At 39.8% G+C, this 22,093-nt stretch overlaps 1 protein-coding gene across 1 annotated transcript in view; it reads right to left on the minus strand.

Annotated features, from left to right (window-relative positions):
• The window catches only part of CDC20B (cell division cycle 20B), a gene marked incomplete at both ends in the record, with an annotated part of 39,941 nt that overhangs the window by 2,982 nt on the left and 14,866 nt on the right, over positions 1-22,093 (minus strand). The window contains 8 exons of the mRNA XM_084305136.1: positions 1,397-1,514; positions 2,243-2,368; positions 3,521-3,749; positions 6,248-6,342; positions 7,189-7,385; positions 8,683-8,793; positions 12,049-12,135; positions 16,529-16,742. Coding sequence (XP_084161262.1) covers positions 1,397-1,514; positions 2,243-2,368; positions 3,521-3,749; positions 6,248-6,342; positions 7,189-7,385; positions 8,683-8,793; positions 12,049-12,135; positions 16,529-16,742 — 1,177 coding nt within the window. The remainder of the gene's footprint in view (positions 1-1,396; positions 1,515-2,242; positions 2,369-3,520; positions 3,750-6,247; positions 6,343-7,188; positions 7,386-8,682; positions 8,794-12,048; positions 12,136-16,528; positions 16,743-22,093) is intronic.

Below are 22,093 nucleotides of genomic sequence, written 5' to 3' on the forward strand. Positions count from 1 at the left end.
CAACTATGTCTGTCAGGTTAAAAATGCAAAGCTTCATTTGTTATATCTTGTCGGTGAGTGTGAAAACCAATCATACTTGAGAAAATGCAGCCATGTGCAAATTTGTGCTTTCCTTTTAACTTCAGGTTATCTACTGGATCACTTCAGCTAACACTGGAACAAATAAAACACAATGCATCTGACTGACAGCAAGCACCAGCAACAAAAAAGGCTTAGTGTCAAAAAACAACTGTGATATGTAGCTCTGCAGCTTCATGGACCAATACAGAGTTGTAAGGGAACTCCACTGCATGTCAGCGTGGCACAAGGGAAACATGCTGCATTACATTGCTTCACAGCTAAAATCATTAACTAAAACTCAGACATAGAGATTTATTTCAAACTTCATTTTGAAGCTGGTTCAGTATCCCGGCATGACCAGCTGTAAACCAGAAATCCCACTTCTGGTTTGTTTTATCTAGAAGGCCATCAGCCTACAATATACTGGCAAAAACACTCAGTCCAGGCCCAGAAAACCTTAGGGTGAAGACACCCCCAACATCCTGCACCTGGGGTGGCGTCCTGGTTTCAGTTAGGACAGAGTTAATTTTCCTCCTAGTAGCTGGTGGGGTGCTATGTTTTGGCTTAGGATGAGAAGAGTGCTGATAACACGCTGATGTTTTAATTGTTGCAGAGCAGTGCTTGCACCAAGCTTCTCGCTCTGTCCTGCCAGCAGGCAGGCTGGGGGTGCAGCAAGAGCTGGGAGGGGACAGAGCCAGGACAGGGGACCCAAACTGCCCAAAGGGGTATTCCATACCATTTGGGGTCATGCTGAACAATATATAGGGGGGGCTAGCTGGGGTGAGGGGAACCAGACTGCTCGGGGTTAGGCTGGGCATTGGTCAGCGGGTGGTAAGCAATTGCATTGTGCATCACTTGTTTGTACATATTATTAGTAGTAGTACTATTATCATCATTATTTTTATAATTATTATTATATTTTTCTGTCTTAATAAACTGTCTTTATCTCAACCCACAGGCTTCACTTTTCCATTTCTCTCCCCCATCCCAGAGAGGGAGGGGGGAGGGTGAGCGAACGGCTGTGTGGTGTTTAGCTGCTGGCTGAGTTAAACCACAACAGGTGGCCTTAGAAATGATAAGAGAACCCCATCATTAAAACCAAGGAATTTTACAGAAGCAACTTACACCGTTATCTTAATAAGTCAACCTTTACAATTCCATACATCTGGATTCTGTGAATGAATGTATGCACGTAGGTAGTGACAGGAAGTGTGGGCGACTGCTCTTTTTAACTTTATTTTACTTAAAAGTATAAGGTTTGCATTTGTGAAAACATGTTGATTAGACAGGAAGATAGCTAATTGAAATAGTTAAAACTATTAACTGAAATACTTGCCATAGAGTTCCAATGAATTGACAAGCATGGGATACTCCCACATTTTCATCTGATTTCCAGGAAGGCCTTGTCCAGTCATCAGTTCACTGGTTTTGGGTAACCAGAGCAAGGAACAAATCTATTGCAATGTAAAATAATGTTTTAGTTTTCAGAAAGGCTTCATATACACCATCCAGTAGATCTGAAATGTTTTCTACAGTATTTAAACAAGCTGAGAAGTAGCCCCAACAGAATATTTACTTATTTAGAAGGATCTTTCTATTTCTTGCAATACTTGAAAGCACAGCTGTTTTATTGTCTAAATGTGGTAATAGCCTATCAGTATAAAACCAAAGCCCTTTAAACACATCTTCAGCTAAGTTGTCATAGCTCCAGGAATATCAACAGTTATGCTGCTTTATTCCAGCCGACAATCTGTTCTTCTGTCTCCTAATATGCAAACTCCAGAGACTGATGTTTGCCCTCTGACTCTTAGACTTCTCCCTACACCAGCACTCTGGGATGTTTCCTTCCCACTCAATGTTCTCTCCTCATAAGAGTTTTGGCCAAAACCATCATTGTCACTACGGAAAAGAAGATAAAAAGTGTCTGGCTGTGAGACCACCTCCTCTTCAAGCACTTCTGTGTGGAGACAGAAGTGGTGAATTAAAAACAACAAACTGCTTCTGAGTCCAGCCATACACTGCAGTGCCGAATGTAGCACAATGCTACAAGAAGCAGATCCAGAGAAAATCCTGCTGTTCCTCTGTCCGCAGAACCACCCTCAAAGTCAGTGGGAGTTTGCCAAATGAGCACAGCTATACAAGAAGAGCATAGCCTAAGCATGCAGACATTTCATCATTTCACCTGAGAATCTGTAGCTGCACTTTGGATGATTTTCTCACGGTTTATGTCCCAGACACGCAAAATCCCATCTTTCATTCCACCCCCTGTAGCAAGGACTTTGGACTGCCAAGGACACCAGTTCATAGCCTGAGAAGAAAAGAAAAAAAAAAAAAAAAAAAAAAAAGGAAAAGAAAACATATGCCAGAACAGACTAGGAGGTTAGCTCGAAAAACAGAGAATAGATTTTGCTTAAAAGCCTAACTGGAAAAATGAACTGCAACAAGCACCCAGAATGTATCTTTTCTGTTTTTTTCCACCCTATATCATTCTCCTCCTTCCATATACACGCAGAATGTAGGATCCCAAACCTCCAAGAACTCCTTCCTTTGACATTGCTTCACATTAGCACCCACTCCATCACACAAGCCCATTACACTCTAGCTTCTCTGCTTCCCCTTCACAAGTCACAGAAGTACCAGAAGAAGCCAGCGGAATACAGTCTGACTTACTGTTTGAAAAAGCCATCACAGAAGCTTCAGTAACATGGCCTACAGGACTTAAAAGAAAGATGGCCTCTTCTGAGTTATTTCCTCAATATGCCTAAGGCCAAGTCTCTACCTGAAGAAAAGCTACTAAGAACTGATTTCTACCTATTTCAATAACCTTCTCTAACCCTTTAACATCAGTGCTTCAAGCCAGACACAGAATTTTCTGGGAGGATTAACAGTTCATAAATGCTAGACTCCCCCTTACTGCTGATACCTGTCCTGTCTCCCTCACAGATTGGGACTTTATAAAGTTGGAGAATCTAAATTGTTCCGTTTCCAGTTTCTCAGTTCAGATCCTTTGTTACCAGCAATCATACCCTGAAATGAGAATATGATCAGGATGTCAAAAGAAACCTCACATTTAAAATAATTTCAGCAGAAGGAAGTTCTGAGAGACTTTTCCAGAACTCCTATTATTGAAAGGTCTTGTTTGGTAAATTTTAAGTATTGTGCCACTGAAGTTTTCTGCGCAGGATAGAGAAAGAGGGGAGCAGGCTGTAGGTTTCATTGCTATTTGATATAGTATTTACAAAGGCCTACTGATTTGGTAACATTTCCTAATCAGTCAAAGCACTATCAAACTTATCTGCATGAGAACTGGTCTGAAAATTAACTGCATTGGAGTCAGGAGAAGAAGCCAACAGAAATCCAAAGAAACTGAAATAATCTGAAAAAATCCGTAACTGTTTACATCAACAACATAATTTCATGAGATCAAATACAAAAAAGAAGATGTTCCTCCACCATATACCTTAACTGCTGAAGAGTGAGGTATGGTCTTCAATGGCTGTGACTGCACTTTCACACCAGGGTCACTAGGCCAGATATTCAACGTACCATCATTAGATCCACTTGCGAGCAGCTGGTCGGTTAGCGACCATTTCAGGCTGCAAATGCTTTGTTTGTTTTGGCAAAGAGTCCCAATGTGGTGCTGAGCAACACGAACATCATGATGATGAATAGATCCTAGTCGTGAACCACTGTAAATGAGAAAAAGACAGCTTACATTTGATGTTAACGACAACAATCTACCTCATCATATTCATGTTTCTTCAGTGGTTTCAGAAGCAAACCACATCAGAGCAAAGCATGCATGCAGTACAACAGTACTTTGTCAGGGGTGGCTCACAACAGAAAGCGACAAAGCGGCTGCTCGGAACCAGCCAGGCAAAATACCTGCTCTTCATCATGGTTTTCATTTGCCTGAATCCATATTGCAATGTATGCCTGCTTGTTCAACAGTTAACCACTCAATGTAAACTCTTTCCATTCTTCAAAAGAAATATTTTTGCAACATGAATTTTGCCAAGGCTGGATGCGACTCCACGCCTAACAAAGAGGCAGTGTAAAACTGCACTGGCCTGGGAAAAGGCTTAGGAGTCACTGTGCTCTTCTGTCCTGTCCCCCCTCTTGGCCCCTTTCTCTTTCCCTTTTCCAGGTTGAATGAAAGTCTGCACCAGTCACCTCTACCTGTCACAGCATATTTCCCCTCTTTGTCTGACACTGCTGCACTAGTTACCTGTTAGAAAATGGGTGCATGGTTTTATCTTTCCTGAGGGTCCACTCCCTCAGGCCGTGCTCTCCCACGGGTACCATGGCCAGAAGAGTCAGTCTACCAAAGGAAGGAAGAAATGCCCTGTCTGGAAGCACAGCTACTGTTACAGTTTATCTCCTGGATGTGGGTTTTACTCATCAGTGGTCACTGCCTTTCTAAGGATATTACCTACATTAAACATATACCAAAACCTCCTGCTGGAAATTAACATTTCCTGTTCTGATGACACTGAAAAAATCAGCAAATTCAATACCTACTTTCTGGGTATCCAAGAAACATGTATCTGACATTACTGCAACAGATCCATTTCAGGCAATAACGACTGGAGACCTTCCTGTACCGACTCTTAAAGATTTCTCAGATGCAAGTAGAGTGATTTGGAAGCTCTAAAAATGCACAAAGTGACTGAATGCCACTCTATTGTGCTTGGATTACCTACCTGCCACGCTCTTCAAGTCTACAAAAGTCTGAAAGATTTCAACCAAGCAGTGCACTAGTGAATATTAAGCACATCTTTATGGAAAATATCTGTAAATATACATAGCAGTATATGCATTATATGCAAAGGCATGATCATTTCTCTCCTGAAGCTTTGTATAGATTTTTCCTCCTAAATAATAAGCATTAATTCTAACCAAAAGAGATGAATTGAATGGCCAAATTAAGGTTTTCAGTGACTGTAGTGGCAGGAGTGGGAAGGAGCTTGGCTCCCAAGAATCCTATTTGAAAATAAAGTTTTTGATTTGGTATAATAAAAAATCAGAATTATTTGCTTTTGACAAAGAAGATAGTATCTGTTTTGCTAAAGACAAATAGAAGCTAATAAAAATTTGGGACAAGTTAATTTGTAATACTGAAATTTGTTTAGAGGTTCATTATTTTGAGGATGCAATTTTTAACCACAGGAATTAGTGTGCAATCCCAAAGTATCAACTGTTGATATTGAAGTTTTCTGTAAGAATTGTGCTTTTATTTTAGTTATAATGAATACTAATTCCATGCCTTTTTATTTTTTTTTTAATTTATCATATGGATTATTTTAACTGTGCAGTAATGATATGGTTAGATTCAGACTTAAAAAAAGAGAAATCTGTTATCTGAACCTAGACTATCAACAATAACTGTAGTTCACAGATCCATGTTGAATTTTATACTCATTTTCTACTCAGAGAGATTTGTAATGCTTCTGTTGTTTTCACTCCTTTGGCCAAGCTGAAATGCACACTGAAACTATTCATTACTGTTACAAGGTTATGCCACTTGGCACTGGCAGGTGTTGAAGCTACACCCTTGTAGCTTAGCCCACCACAGTACCTACTTCTGCAAGAGCCACCGCACTTTATTATCTGCTTGATTATCTGGTATCCTTGTACCTCACTCCATCTACCACACCCAAAAGCCACAGCATCATATGAAATCAAAATAAAACTACCTCTAGCGTTCTTATCAAGAGATACTTTCTTGAGGTTAACAACAAAGTTAGTCAACCTTTGCTATTGTTTCCGTGTTGCTATGTAGCTAAAAAGACGGGTGCTGCCATGATATCAATGGAGCCTAAGATACAGGCCCTCTCCCTTGCATTGAGTAGGCTAAGATTTTTGGAGCCCAGACCCGCTGGAGACAACACCATTTAGAGCTCAGGCTTTTCACAAAACTAGAACCATAGTCTCCACATCCTAGTGAGATTCTGCAAGTGCTGACAGTTTTCTAGAAGAGTGAGAAGAAAAGACTGAAGAGGTGGGATAAATTCCTTTTGGCTTCTATCCTGCCATTAAGGAAACCTATATTATTCCTGCAAAGGCTGTTAAGTCACAGGATATATCACCTACAAGCAGAGCCAACAAAAACACCTAAAATGAAAGCTTGACACTTGTCTAAGTGAAAGCATCAGGATTCTTTCTGGGAACATGCTACACCACCCACCTGCTCAGAATATAATGATTCCAGCTCAGAGCACCAACTACAGACAGGTGACCAAACATATTTCTCAACCTCTTTTTGGTTTCAATGTCCCACAGCTGCCAATCCAAAACAAACAAAACAAATACAAATTTAAGAGGAAAAATATACATATATACAAATATATAGTTCTCATAATTTGCATGTAAACCACTGCCCAGTTCTAGTTTGACATAGGGACAACTTCAAGCTCATTTATTTCACAACTAAGACAAGAAGGAGTATTTTCAAATTTTACTGTGAGAGAATGTGCATCTCTGAGATTAAAACTATTTATTTATATGGCAGTGTTTGGAAGTGCATGTTTGAATGCACTGCCCTTCAGTACCTTCAGACTGCTGACTCAGAATTGCAGCAGGTAGATCCCCATATTTTCTAGCATCTCAGTCAAGGTCCAAAAAAACCTTTCAATAAGAGGACTGCTCTGTAACAGCAGCCTGAGGTGTATGGGTATAATCAGACTGAAGTCAAATTCTGCATGTAAGTGTGTGAATCCATAAAGAGAATTTTAGCTGAAGTTCTAAAGGCATCTGTCACTACTGGACAGATCTCTTCGTAAGAGATGTACAAGAAAGAATAGCCTGTGCTGAGAAAAAAATAATTTAGAGTTCCTTTTACTTTTGGAAAAATTCTGACTCTTTGGACAGCTGAGTCATTAGTTCAGTCACCAGCTCTTTAGTAGCTTCAGAGGCTCCATGTAGATAATAGTGGATAGCATCTACTTATTCAATAAAATGCATGATAATATGGGATAAGTGCTAAATATTGTCTCCAGAAGGGTTTTTCTGTATTTCCGCCAATCTTTCTGTTTTGTTTCAATTAAAAAATATATATATATATATATTGTCTTGTGGCTATTTTAGCTAGAAATGGATAAAAGACTAAAAAAGTAAATTATTAAGTACTTGCACTTCTCCATCACTAGTGCCAACTGCAAGGCAAGTTCCTTCTTTTATCCAAGCCAGAGATGAAATGTATTTGGAACAGGAATTCAAACCAATGCTTTCAATGCCTTGAAGAGTTCTTCCATTCAAGATGTGTGCAGCAGGTCCTACAGCAACAGCAATGAGATTTTCAAGGTTCCAGTCCAGTATGTTCAGATCTAGAAGAAAGCTACTAAAAATCACTGCAAGAAGGTTGTAGGTAGGGGATGGGAGAGAGGCGCATGGTTTTGGGGGAGAGGTGTTGTTGTTTTGTTTGTTTTTTAATAGCTATGGGAAAACTTCAGGACATTGTTTCTATGAAACCATTACTAGCTAGTGTTTGATGAAGACACCAAATGAGAACTAAATGAAGGAGAGTATTTCTAACAAGCCAAGGTCTTCATCAGGCTAGTGTCCACAAGCTGGTAGGCTTGTACAGCAGAACATGACTGACAGATTCCTCATCATTTTTTTTGCATCTATCATACTCCATTTTGGATGCTCACATCACTCTAATTTCTGCCACCAGAAATGAGGGTTCTTCATCACTAGCTGTTTGCCAGCTGTTTGATTAGAGTCCTGGTTGCTGCAGTCAGAAATAAATATTACGAAATCATTTCCAAAGACTATTTATGCTTAATCTTGGGACACACTTTGTGCATAATCAGTGTAAATCATCCAGGTAGAAATCCAGCCTCAATCTGCATGCAAATAAACCTTTGTCCTGCTCACAGATTTACATTTAAAGAATATTTGTAAGGACATGTTAAAAGTTGAAATAAAAAAAGCACAGGGACACTTTTTAACACTTTCATATACAGGGTTGTTAGAATGTCAGAAGTGTTAAGACACATATTTGGTGCTTATATTTATTCTATTATTATTATTATTATCATTGTTATTGTTATTATTATTATTATTTTATATTTGGTGCTATATATTTAGACCAGAAATCCATGCATGTTCAGGTGTAACTTGTGTATGCTTAATTTTTGCCTATACATCACCAAACATGTAAGTGAGAATTTAGTTCAGAAGGTATGTGTCATCTAAACTATAGACAACATCAATGATGTCTCCCTAAACCAAGAGATTTCAAAGTCTTCTCAATAAACCTGCTGCTGTATTAACAGTCTGCTAGACATCCAAAGCAGATATCTGAAATGTCCTTAGCTTAATTAATAAGCAGGGATAAGTATATGGGTTTGACTTCAAAGTTGTATTGATACATTGTATTGCTGAAGAAAGCTGCATGAGATCTAGGTGATACTGATTCTTGGGTTTGATCGGTCATCTCTACATCCTGAGTCAGGCAGTTTTCAAAGGTGAAATGTTATTAAAAAAAATTACATTATGCATAAGTCTTGGAGAGTTTCCATTTGATCTGAAGGGGACACACATTTGCCATCTTTCTAGATGCATGTATCAGTATCCCCAACCTCTGCAGAAGCCTTTGAATAGAAGAAAGTAACTTACAGTAATCATCGCGCAAACCAGCAATATGAAGCCTCACTTCTGGCTCCAATGGCATGGGTGACTTCACAGTGGTAACAGCTCTAAACTCATTCTGTGTCCTTTCTTGACATCCTGTATTTGAAGATGCACCATGCACAGTTCAATAATGCAAAATGCCACCAGTTTTTCTCATGCCTAAGCCTTTCACACTGACTATATTAGACTGTCCATTGTCCACAGCATTCCCAAAGGGTTTGATTTATCCTGTGTAGGCCAAAACACTGCACACAAAAGTAGGTGAAAGCTACCTTTTAACAACTCTTTCAAATCTCCATGGATGTAATTTGCTAGAGTGAAGAATAGGGTCCGCTATATTTTATTTAAGTTGTCTCACAGCTCAGTGCAGAACATGGTTCACTTTGTCTTTGGTTAGCTTTCTGTCAGAAGTTGTTATTACCAGTTCATATGGACTCTCCCACCTCAAAACCCCCTCAGACAGCAATTAACCTTTTTGCTTTCTGATGTTAATATCACGTTAAAAGGTCTCTCCCACCAACAGCTAACCACAGGAAAAGGTTTTTAATGCACACCCACTTTGATCACAGCACACCAAGCTTGTGACAATGCAAAAGTGAGAAACAAAAGCAGTAGCAGTAAAAAACAGGTATGAGCAAACAGAAGAGTCAGCCCTTGTGGTCATTGTCTACGGTACGCTGCAACTGTTAAGCATTGTAGGAAAAGATCATTAGCACCATGAATCATTTAATGCTACATTTTTATGAGTAAGAAATTGTCTTTCTGTAATATGCAGAGAAAAGAGCTGGAGACTCATATTTCCGCACTTTCCTCTGTTTTGACTTCATTTTTGAACTATTCTCCAGAGAGGAATACTTAGAAAGAATGCCAAAAGCTTCAAGGGCAGAATAGATTATCTACCTTGACAACTAACCTTTTCTGTTCAAAAAAAAGTCAACACTCACAAGTTTTTGCACTCTTAACACAAATACATGCATTATCATCCCACACAGAAGTCTTATCAATGACAAATTGCGGAGAACATTTCACACAGTCCTTTCCTACTTTGTCCTTAGTCTTCTTCCCTAATCCAAAATGAATTTCTGCCAAACAACTGTTTCTCCTCTCAACTGTAGCACCTCCCCCCTAAATGAAGACTGTAGATTAGCAAGAAGTAGGCCATGGTGATTTTTTTCCAGATCTAAGTCTGTGGAATTAAAATATCAAGCAGGATTGCAGGAACAACTGAGTGTGAGACCTTGCTTGCCCTATGCAATATGTAACACTTCTTCCTAACACTAAAAATGGTCTGATATCACTGAAATGAGATTTGTCTGTGCAGCAATATATATTTCTAATATCTAGATTCTGGGTTATTTTTTGAAAATTTACTGTTTCTGAACCCAGACAAATAGAACAGTTCAGGGAAGCTACAGCACTTAATTATAACAGTTGGAGAATGACAACTTTTGACACAATTTGAAAATGATTTTCTTCTTTAATATTGGTAGCTGGGATTAAGGATTGAGATAAAAAGGATGAAATCATCTGTGTAACTCATTTCAGCTTTCTCTTCTCTCATATGCAATTTATCTACCCCAAACTCGTATTGATACGATTTCAGCTCTATTCACGTGTCCATATGTGGACACGTGAATGTGCATAACAGACTTTCTTATTAGTGGAAATTAAGCTTTATTACACCATTTTGTGTTATTTTGCCTGAGTACTAGAAGATTATCACTGGTTTTTGATAGGATTTCAGGTCTCAAATGCCTATGTCACTTCTCAAAACAAGACTCAGGAAGAGGTAAGTAGTCATCACTGGCATGTAAGACCACTTGATCAACAAGTAGGTATGTGGAATAAAACCCAGTATTCCTGATATCTATATTCATTTGCCATTAAGAAAAAATACTGTGACTATTCCCTATGCTGTTGCTATTGACTGCTATGAAGCAAGTTTTATGTGCATGGAAAAGAGTAACAAATGAATATACACCGGTCTCTCACATGCCCCTGAACTTCTTCCACATGAGCTGAACTCCAGTCATATAGAGGTTGTTTCTCACTATTTTTACATGAGCATGAATCAATCTCTGAATGGAAGGAGTCCAGCACAGAAATAGCCAGATCACCAAAACAAATTACCTAAGACAGAACACAGTAAAATTTTGGTTTGGTATCTCATAAAGTATTGCATACCCAAAAAAACCTCTGGGAATATCTGTATTATTTGACAGATTAGATTCTCACATCTCACCCAGCTTCTAGTCCCCTGATCATTCACACTCTCTGTATGCTCATTCAGTCCTAGGATATTTTTGGAGTGAACTAAACTAATCAACTCCCAGTCAGATGAAACCAGAAGCAATGCTGGGGACAATCTGTTCCAGCTACCTTTCCCTACAGGTAGGTGCAACAAGAGTCCACTATCTCTGTATGTTTTAAACTCTCATGTACCTAGAAGTCCATCTGATACTTATCACATTCCCTATCTGAAACTCAAAAGTCAAAAGGAATTCATGTGTCTGATCGTGCCCAAAGGAGAGCCAGGTAAAATACTAGGTGTTAACCACAATGGAAGAGGTGGGTGCTATTGCTTCAAAGGCAGTGGCAACTGAAGGAGAAGTAGCCTGAAGCTGTGTACATCTTAGCCACTTTGTATTATTTTGCAACACTTTTTGGAACAGATGTTTTTTTTCATGGTAGATGCAGCCTGCTCTATCTTCCTGTTCGGTGTGCATGGGGGTATTTGCTATAGTGGAACACAGGAACATACCTTTCCAGATGCAACTGCTATTTTCACAAACCTTCATGTCTACACTTTTGACCATGCTACATCCAACCTCTTGGACCACTGGAAGCTGAGTAGAACATTTCTGCCAATACGTTGGAGTGAAAAGATGATTGAATGAAGAAATGTAACAAAATGTATATTTAAATATAAAGGAAAGCATAAAAATCAAAAAGACAATATTTTTTACACGAAAGTTTTAGAATGACTTGACTCTTGGATGGAAGGTCAGTTAAAAATACACAATACCACTGTCCAAATCATATGCTCTGGCTAGAGTTATCATTTTTCCTTCCATAAAACACCAATTCACTGCTAACAATCATACAAATTCTAACAAAGCTGTTTGAACAAGGCCATCTTACCAGTAGAAAAGTTCTCAGGCTCTGTATGTGTACATATCACCTACTGAAACTTAGTGCCTTCTTGCCCTCTTTTAATTCGTATCGGCCTAATTTTAGCAGCCTACAATGATAGATTTTCTACATGTAGGCAATATGTCTGATGCCTCAGGCTTGCTGATCAGTTTTGTAATGCATACATTGCAAGGTCCTTGATGCCAACATGAAACCTACTAGAGTCCCCACTCAGGCCAGGGTCCCGGAGTCTGGACACCACGATCCCATTTCTTAAACAAGTATTAAAATTTGAATCCACAGGTGCTAAAAATATAAACAGGGTGTTATTTATATAAATAACAGTTATTTATATAAAAATATAGACAGAGGAATAATAATTTTTTATAAAATTTCCTTGTGTGTCAGAGAAACAGATAATGCAGCAGACAAAGATAAGAAAAGTGAGATCTGACATGTTATTGGAACTCTTCCCTTAAAAAAAAAAATAGATTAGGCCCTAGTTAGGTTTAGGCAAAATCAGGTAAAGGCTCAGATCAGTCCCATGGGATATGAATCCCTACACCAATCTCTAATAATATGCATTTCTTCCCAATGTTGTTTCACTTAATTGAACACTCTGATGTTAGTTGTCTGGTCTGTAATTCATTATTTACAGTCAGGTGGAAGTGCAGCTGATGTTTTTACCAGCCACTCAGTATGCTCTTTCTCCAGTGTCTGTGAAATCTATCTTTCCAAACACATCCAGTGTTACTCTTCTTAAAAACCCTGTTGTAATCATGATAAGAAATGTCTTAAATAAATATAACTGGAAAAAAAGTTTAGATTTTTATACATCCCATCTGTTCTACAGCAAGCCTTCAGCTCTGAGAAGCACTTTTTGCATGATTTATATAGACAGCTTGGCAGAAAGCTAATCAGATTGCTTGGATCTGTGTCCCTCTAAAATAAGTACAGACATTTCTATGGAAAACCTATTGTGTGTACAGGAAAGTAATCTTTTGGCCCACAAGGAGACCACACACATTCACTGGAATGTGAAAAGATTTTATCCCACAATGTTATCTCAAAGACCCCCACATCACACTTACAGGAAGTTATTGTGGTCCTTGATGTAAAACTCTGAATATCTTAGTTCTAACTCAACTTCTGCTGTCAGTCACAGTATAATTCTAGGTACTGTAGAGATGAAAGACTGACACAGAAGAGTGAAAACAACAGCATGCACATACATCTTTAAAAATTCATTGAAATTTAAGAAACGAAGTATGTTTTACAAATATTACTTCATAGAAAGTTTTTACCTTCTTACAAAAAGACTTCACTAAATTTCTTTGTGAAGAAATATTACTTTGTGAAGGAAAGTAATTGCCCTGAAAAACAGGTTTCCCAGAATGATGTAGAAAGCATCGTTCCTTTGCAACATTCAATAACCTTCATGAGTACAAGTATTAAAAGATAACAACCAATAAGCCTGTTAGCCCAGCTATTCTGATACTAATTTTTCTTCTCAGAAGTTGATCTTCACACCCTCACAAAAATTTCTCAATAATATTAATAAAAAATTATAAACCAGTACAAGCAAGGACATTGAGTATGCAGCTATGAAGCATCCTTACTCAACAGTTATAGTCTAAATGTAATCACTTGAAAACAGCTGTCATGGTCTTCAGTACTGATCTTACAACTAGTGCAATCAAGGAGAGGACCAGTCAGAAAAAAGCATTGTGACTGACCATAAGTTTACAACTTAATATACAAATAGTTGCAATCAGATAGGACTAAAATCAGGAGGTAGCTTTGAGGGTAATGTTACGATAATAACTTTTCCTAACACAGATAAGTATCACTGTGATTCACGTGAGAAAACGATTTTCAAGAAGTTAGTTAGCGGAAATGGGTGGGTGTCTGGTGCAGAGGTTTATTAAAGGTGACCAAACAGCAGCAGATATAGCCCACAGAGAAAAAAAAATGTGTGAAAGGTTTGTCAGTGTACACTAGCAAAAATGAATGGATATAGTGCACAGCAATAAAAAGCAGCACCAAAATGGGAGGAGAACTGAAGTCTTTATATCACATGGTAGAGATTTCTTGTGTTCATTCATCTTTGGCCAAGAATCATTAAACATTACTAACTAGCCTTTGAGTTTCTATTGTTGTGATAAAAAACATTATTCACAGAAAGCTATTTTTTGGCAATTTTTTACAGCATCTCACACTGTCTACGTGACCAAAAGAACCGCAACATCCTGCACAATTGAAGAAATTATCTTCTTCATGCATAGTGGTTATTAAGCATGTGAAAAACTGAGTCATTCATGGTCTTTATGCGCATTTTTTATAATATAGGTTTTCCCTCTGAGGTCACAAATGCATCTTGAGGGCTTCATTAACTTGGTTTCAATTTTAGTTTGCAGGACGATAGGCTGACAGAAGGGGACAGAAACTGAATCAAACAAATGATGAAGCTATTGTTCCTGTCATCTTTTTAGCAAACATTTCCTAAATGGATCTCCTCTTGTTAATGTTCTCCATGTTAATAAGGCAGCATCTGCACAACAGGTTCCAGACCAAAGATAGGGTTAAAGAACACATCGGGAAAGCAAATATCCTACCTGTGCATTTTAATGTTGTGTTGCGTACCTGTTTCTTTCCTATTTTAGTTCTCCTGTTATTTCTCCATTCTAAGCCTTCTGCAGTGTGACTGCAGGGTAGAGTCACAGTAGTTTTCCTCATGGAGAGTTTCTTAGGCATCTGAGGTGTCACTGAGAAAAAAATAATTTTAATGGAAACATTTTACTCAAAACCATACATAGGGGTATTGTCTAGAACTTTTCAGAAAAGCATATATTTTCTAGCAGCAATATTCTCAAAGCTGACCGGCACACTAAGTGGGACGATACAAATGCTGGCATTTGAGCTAGTCAGTCTGCTCTCCCTTTCCTTCAGTGTCAAGGAAAAGAAACAGATGCTTCTATAGCACTGTTCATCTTGTCCTAAAAAAGACATCTAAAAAAGATCGGATTGGTCATTCCCTTTATAAACTGTATATATTTACTTCTATAACACATATCTATTGACTGGCTACACCAGAACCTACTCCACACAAAATCAAAGTCTGATTTCCCACAACCATAAAGGCTTTCACCACTGCTGGTGATGCAAGTATGCAGTACTTTCTGTTCTAGAAACCACAAAGCAGGGAAAAATTCAGTTTAGAACATGAATCCAGCTTTCGAACGTGAATTTCCCAGAGCTGGGCATGCACGCATTATGACCACACTGTTGAAGAGTATTCTGCTCAGCGTAAGATAGAATGGCACTTTGTCTCCAACAACCGTGGCCTCATAGGAATACATCTTGTACAGCAACAAGCACCTTTTATTTGTTTTCTAAAGATATCCATGATTAATCACGAAATGTGCCTTGTTTAGTTCCCTTGCCCTTCCAAGAAATTCTTCTAGTACATGCAAGACCCTTCTGGACTTTACCACTGCTGGATGTGGGAGTGAGTTCAAAGGCTTATTTAGTTTTTCTTCAGCTCCCTCTGTTGTTGATGGAGGGAAACTGCCTCTTCCAGAGTCAGTTCTCCAGACCTAAGTCCTGAAAGTACATGTATGATCTGCGCTCTGAATGACAAACATGCCTTACCCTACGGTATGTTGAGAATAAGTGTCTACTGGCAGACAGGACTTTTGTCAATACCTATAGCCTTAGATATTGGAGGGGAAACTAACACAAGGCACACGTCTCCTTCAGTGGGTCATCACAGAGTATACACAACACCACATCCAGGCATGCAGACTGGTCGAAGTTCTGCAATTGTAGACAGGTCTCGGGTAGCCACATGCAAGGCAAAGGGCGACCTTATCGCACTCTACAGGTACCTTAAAGGAGGCTGTAGTGAGGTGGGAGTTGGCCTGTTCTCCCACATGCCTGGTGACAGGACGAGGGGGAATGGTCTAAAGTTGCGCCAGGGGAGGTTTGGGTTGGATATTAGGAAGCACTTCTTTACTGAAAGGGTTGTGAGGCATTGGAATGGGCTGCCCAGGGAAGGGGATGAGTCACCATCCCTGGAGGTCTTTAAAAGACGTTTAGATGTAGAGCTGAGTGATATGGTTTAGTGGAGGACTGGTTAGTGTTAGGTCAGAGGTTGGACTCGGTGATCTTGGAGGTCTCTTCCAACCTAGATGATTCTGTGAAAGGAAAGAAGTATGCAAGAATTCTCCTACTGTCCTGCCAGCTATGGATAGCTTTTTGAGGTGCAAAGGTGCAGCAACAGACTCTGAGCACTGTTACAGCCCAGTGCAATTTAAATCCAGCCACACACACACCCCAGTGTAAAGGCAAAAAGGTTTATCTGTAACAGAAATTACTTGGCTGGGGATGAAGTTTTGTCTTTTCTTTTGTCTTTTCTTTTACCCTCACCCCTGATGTCTACTGTCTACTGTCTGCGTGACCTACCGTCCTAGTCTGCCTGCACACTGCTAACAGCAGGCCTGGCTTTCCTCTCGTTCGCTGTCAGCAGTGTAATTCTGCTGAAAGGAAGCTGGCCCTGAGCTCGCCCTGCCCGGGGAGTGCTACACAGACTGCAGCTGCTGCACGCCACAGCCCTTGTCCATTGGACATGGGGAAACGCCATCCCACAGAATTACCCACATGATGCCATCCTGCGCGTGAAAATAACTCTTTGCCTGACCTGGAGTCTCCCCAGGTGTGTCTGCGGGCTGGGCCCCCCCAGGGGCACTATGGTGGGCCCTGCAGGTCCTGCTGGGCTCCTCAGCGCGGCCTCCTGCGTGCAGCTGCTGCCATCTTGTGACAATGGGGCTGCTCGCCACCGGGCCCCTGGCCACCAGCTGCTTCTTCATGGAGCTCTTAAACCTCGCGTACGTCGTCCTCTCTGAGGCGGCGACCTGCACAAGTGGAGGAAGCCACAACACCAGGGTCAGACATCGCTGAACATTGCTCTGTCCCCTCACGCTGTTGCAAATCTGCGTGGGCTCGGCACAGCTCTGAGCAGCAGGACATGGCGATGGGCATCGGGGTGGCTACACGGTACACAGCAAGTGATGGGATTTACTTTGCCCACATCACACAGGGGATGCAGCAACTCTCAGCTGCAGTAGAGTAACACAGGAGCTGCTCAGGAGCAGTCACAACTTTCAGGTAGCTGATCAGCACAATATTTACCTTTCCACAGAGAAATACTTGTTAAGAACTGGAAGGATCTAAGTATAAGTACATAAGGTGTGAGGAGAAAAAAAAATGGAGAAAGAAAGAAAGAAAAAAAAAAAAGAAAAAAGAAAGAAAAACAGAAGGAAAAGGGAAAGGGGTAAAGGGGAAAAGGGGAAGATGGTGAAAGAGGGAAAGGGGGAAAGGGGGAAAGGGGAAAGTCCTATTTTGGTAAGTAACCCCGAATCATTTGACAGATAGAGACAATATCAGGTAGAGACAATAGATAGAAACCTAAATAAGGGCTGGCAAAAGTTCAGGTAAAATTTGAGATGCAATTCTTGTCACAGTCACATAGAAAGTCTGCAGCACAGAAGAAAATCAAATTTGTATCACTCATGCACTAGGATACAGCACTGACCTTAGAAAGACCCAAGACGTTTTCAGAGGTTCAGTTTAGCATCTTTGGGCTGGTCTCTCATGAGATAAAAGCATTCAGCTAACCTATCTTAGCTGTCTGGTGATTCAAAGATCGAAGCCGAAATTCCTTTAAGTGGTATATTCTTTATTGCAGCGCTGGATGCACGGGGGATCTCTCCACCTATCGTGCATACCCAAAGCAAAAAGCAGTCTTGAATTTATACAATCAATCTATCAATATTCTACAAGCACCTACACATATGCATTACCTATCCCCGCCTTCCCTCGCTTCTCATGCTAATTAGCCTTTTGGCACCTTGCGCCTGCGTAGAGCCTTCCAAGAATTGTGGGCAGGGGTCTTTGGGACGTGGGCAGGGGTCTCTGGGAGGAAGACCCCGAGTCTTCCTCACAGTGTACTTTTCACCTTTGGTCAGGAATCTGCTGAATTGGCATGTTTCTTAATTGCGAGAGCTGGTTGTTGCCAATTCTTCCGTTTGTTGTATCTTTATAATGAATTCCAATGTCCAGTTTTGAGATTTATAGTCCTTACGTTTGTTTCTCTGTCCGTCTGCCGCTTCCTTATCATGAGTTTCAGTGTCTTGTTTCGAGATATACAGTCCATGTCTGGGGATTGTCCTTGCCTCCCCAATGCCTCCCCAATACCTCCTTAATCAATCCCCCCTTTTCTTTTCCCATGCAAATTCTTTTGCATCAGATACTTTCATTATTTACAGTAACACAACAAAGCAGGCATCTAAACAACATGCACACAAATATTCCTAACACTACTAATGTGATTAGAGCAATGAACACTTGTCTCAACCATTGGAAATTGGGCAACCAAGAGGTTAACTTATTCCATATTTCACTAAAACTCCACGAAAGATCATCTTTACTGATATCATGTAGGACCCTTGTCTGCTTCCATATTTCTTCCAGGTCGGTAGAGATCCTTCCACTCTGATCTACATACACACAACAACTTGTGTTTATTACTGTACAGACTCCCCCTTGAGTGGCCAGTAACAAGTCTAGGGCCATCCGATTTTGTAATACTACCTGTGATAAACTAGATATCTCTTCTTGTTGAGCCTTTATAGCATCCAGAGTTTTGTTTTCTAACTTCTCTATAATTGCAGAAATATTAACTATTGCCTTTTCCAATTCACTCACTCCTAACCATGGGATAAACCATCAAACAAAACTATGAAAAGCGGTGTGTCTCTCTATCAATGGATTGTTAATTTTTCGTCTGATTCTCCGCATATGATTTCTCAAGTAACCTCGAGGCACTACATCATGTACTGTCATATTGGGGACTACCGCTCTAAGAGTGCAAGTTCCCTTCCAATTCTCAGGCAAGACCTTACAGGCTGTATCATTGCATAGCCAATACCACCCTTTTCCTTCTGGTACTGGCCAGCTGGTTGAATTTGCCCAACTGCTAGTTGTACTAATATCAATTTTTCAATTACAAGATGTCTGATTCCCCACATAAGTAGTACCTGTATTTATACAATCCTGTTTTCCCATACCCTTAGGCGGGTTACACCTTTGTACACATACATAGTAAGATTCCAACGGCACGAAGCTACTAACTTCTAGTTCCAAAACTTCTTCATATTTTCGACCCCAAGATGTGTTTTCCCACAAATTAGTCCAAGATAAGTTTGCAGGCAAGGGAATCCCGATTAACGATACACCCTTATTCCCATGCTGTGGCAGATGGGTGCATACCCAACAGTTCGTCTTATTAGTTACTTGAGAAATTGTTTGTATTAAGGTCAGGTGTAAGTTCTCATCCCAAGTTGCCCACCCCGAATCCGAGAACCGCACCTCTGCAATCATTAGGATCTGGAAAAACAGAAAACTTTTTCTGGAAAACTTTTGTTGGTCCAATTGGAGTGGTGGTCCATATCCTCGCCAGGGCCTTCTTCACCCTTGAATTGTGGATCCAAGCTGCTTGCTCCTTAGTTTTAATGGCGGTATGTGTTGTCAGTAATACTTGGTATGGTTCCGTCCACTTTCCTTCGATTTTTCCTGTACGGGTTGTCCTGAAAAAGTCTTTATATATATATAATCCCCGAGCTTAAAGGGGTGGATTGGTTGATCCAACCCTCTAGCCCTGATCCCTAAAACAAATTTATGTACTTTATTTAATTGTTTCTGAAGTTCAGTTATATAAGCATATAAATATTCTGATCCTAACTGCGTTAGGTCCTCTCCACTAAATAGAAATTGCTACGGCCTTCCATATAAGATTTTGAAGGGACTCAAATTCCCTTTTATTCTAGGTTTAACTCTAATTCCAAGTAATGCTAAAGGGAGGGATTGAGGCCATGACAAATTAGCTTCTTATCCAATTTTAGTTATTTATTGTTTAATTAAATGGTTCATTTTTTCTACCTGTCCACTTGCCTGTGGTCTATAAGGAGTATGCAGTTGCCAATCTATCTTTAGAATCTTACTTATCTGTTCTACCACTTGTGCACAAAAATGTGAAACTCTATCAGAAGACATTGCTACTAGAATCCCAAAGCATGGTATTATTTCATTTAACAAGACTTTAACCACTTCTCTTGCTTTGTTTGTTCGACAGGGAAAGGCTTCAGGCCTTCCTGAAAACGTGTCAGTCAGAACCAGTAAATAATGATACCCCCCTTTTCTAGGGAGTTCTGAAAAATCAATTTGCCACTGTTGCCCCGAATAATTTCCTTTACCGATTATTCCAAATTTTATTCTATTCTTGGTATTGGGGTTATTGTGTAAGCAAATGCTACATTGTTGAGTTACTTGTTTTATCATATCGTCCCACTAATGTCTGACTCAGGCTCTTATGCAGTGTGCCAGCTCCTCAATGCGTTTTATTGTGTTCTGTAAGAACTATGGGCCATGTCAAACTAGAGGGTATTACTATGTGGTTATCTTTTAAATATACTCATCCATCTGGCTTCATTTTACCTTTCAAATCTTAATTAATTTTAAGTCTTCTTTTGCATAATTTGGATATAGTTTGGATTTTACCGTCTGGTATCAAAGACAATGCCTTCACCTCAGTTATTTCAGCTGCCTGCTTAGCCTCTGCCAATCGATTTCCAATTTCAAAATCGGTGTTCCCCTTTTGGTGTCCCTGACAATGCATGATAGCTACCTTTTCTGGTTGTTTTACAGCCTCTAACAATTTTAAAATTTCTTCAGCATACTTTATGTGTTTTCACTGAGCGGTCAGCAATCCATGTTCTTTCCAAATTGCTCCATGAGCATGTACCACGCCGAATGCATATTTAGAATCTGTCCAAATATTTACCCTTTTTCCAGCTGCCAGTTCCAATGCTCTCGTGAGAGCAACTATCTCCGCCTTTTGAGCTGATGTTCCAGGGGGTAAAGGCTTAGACTCGATTACCTGCTGAGTAGTTGTTATAGCATATCCAGCTTTACGCTGTCTTTGCGTAACAAAACTGCTCCCATCCGTGAACCAAGTTTCTTCCGCATCTTCCATGGGCTCCTCCTTAAGGTCTGGTCGGCTGGAATACACAGTCTCTATAGTTTCTAAACAATCGTGAATCACAGGTTGTGCCGGAGCATCACTAAGAAAAGAGGCTAGATTCACAATATTAGTTATCACAATTTCCACGTTGTCCTGTTCTACCAATATTGCTTGATATTTCAAAATCATCAATTCTTGTTTAAGTTGTTTAAAGACTTTTTGTGCTTCTCCAGTCCAGACTAACTTTGACTGGTTAATCTTTATCAATTCACATAGAGGCTTTACCAATAGTCCATCATTATAAATCCAAAGGCGACACCAACCTGTCGTTCCTAAAAAGGTTTGTAGCTCCTTTACCATTTGAGGTTCTGGAGTTCGGCAAATGACTTCCTTATGTTCAGTTCCTAGTTCTCGTTGTCCTTCCGAAATTTCAAATCCCAGATAGGTCACACTTTGTTGAGCCAGCTGGACTTTCTGTCAAGAGACTTGATATCCATTTAAACCCAGAAAATTAAGACGACTTATAGTCCATTGAATACAACTCCCTTTAGTCTCGGTAGCTATTAAGAGATCATCTACATATTGTAACAAAGCACCTTCAGTGTCCGGAGGTATCCATGTTTCGAGTTTCCTTGCTAATTGGTTTCCAAAAATAGTGGGGCTATTCTTGAATCCTTGAGGTAGTAATGTCTACGTAAGCTGCGTCTTTCTGCCTGAATCGGGATTTTCCCATTCAAAGGCGAATAGGTTTTGGCTTTCTGTGGCTAAGCTAGGCAGAAGAAGGCGTCTTTTAAATCCAGTACGGTAAACCAGACTTGACTATTCTTTAATTTAGTCAGCAAAGTATAAGGGTTTGCCACTACTGGATGTATTTCCTCAGTGATTTTATTTATGGCCCTCAAATCCTGAACTAGCCTATAGCTTTTTCATCTGCCTTTTTAATTGGCAATATGGGTGCATTGTATTCTGATTCGCATTCAATCAATAATCCATACTGTAAAAGTTTATTAATTATCTCTTTAATTCCTTTCCTATCTTCTATCCTCAAAGAATATTACTTAACCTTAACGGGTTTCTGTCCTGGCTTTAATTTAATAATTATTAAGGTCACATTTTTAGCTCTTCCAGGGACTTCAGTAGCCCACACTCCTGGACATACTTGATCTGTGATCTCTAAAGGTATTT

The sequence above is a fragment of the Netta rufina genome (assembly GCF_964035555.1).
Source record: "Netta rufina genome assembly, chromosome: Z".
Lineage (NCBI taxonomy): Eukaryota > Metazoa > Chordata > Aves > Anseriformes > Anatidae > Netta > Netta rufina.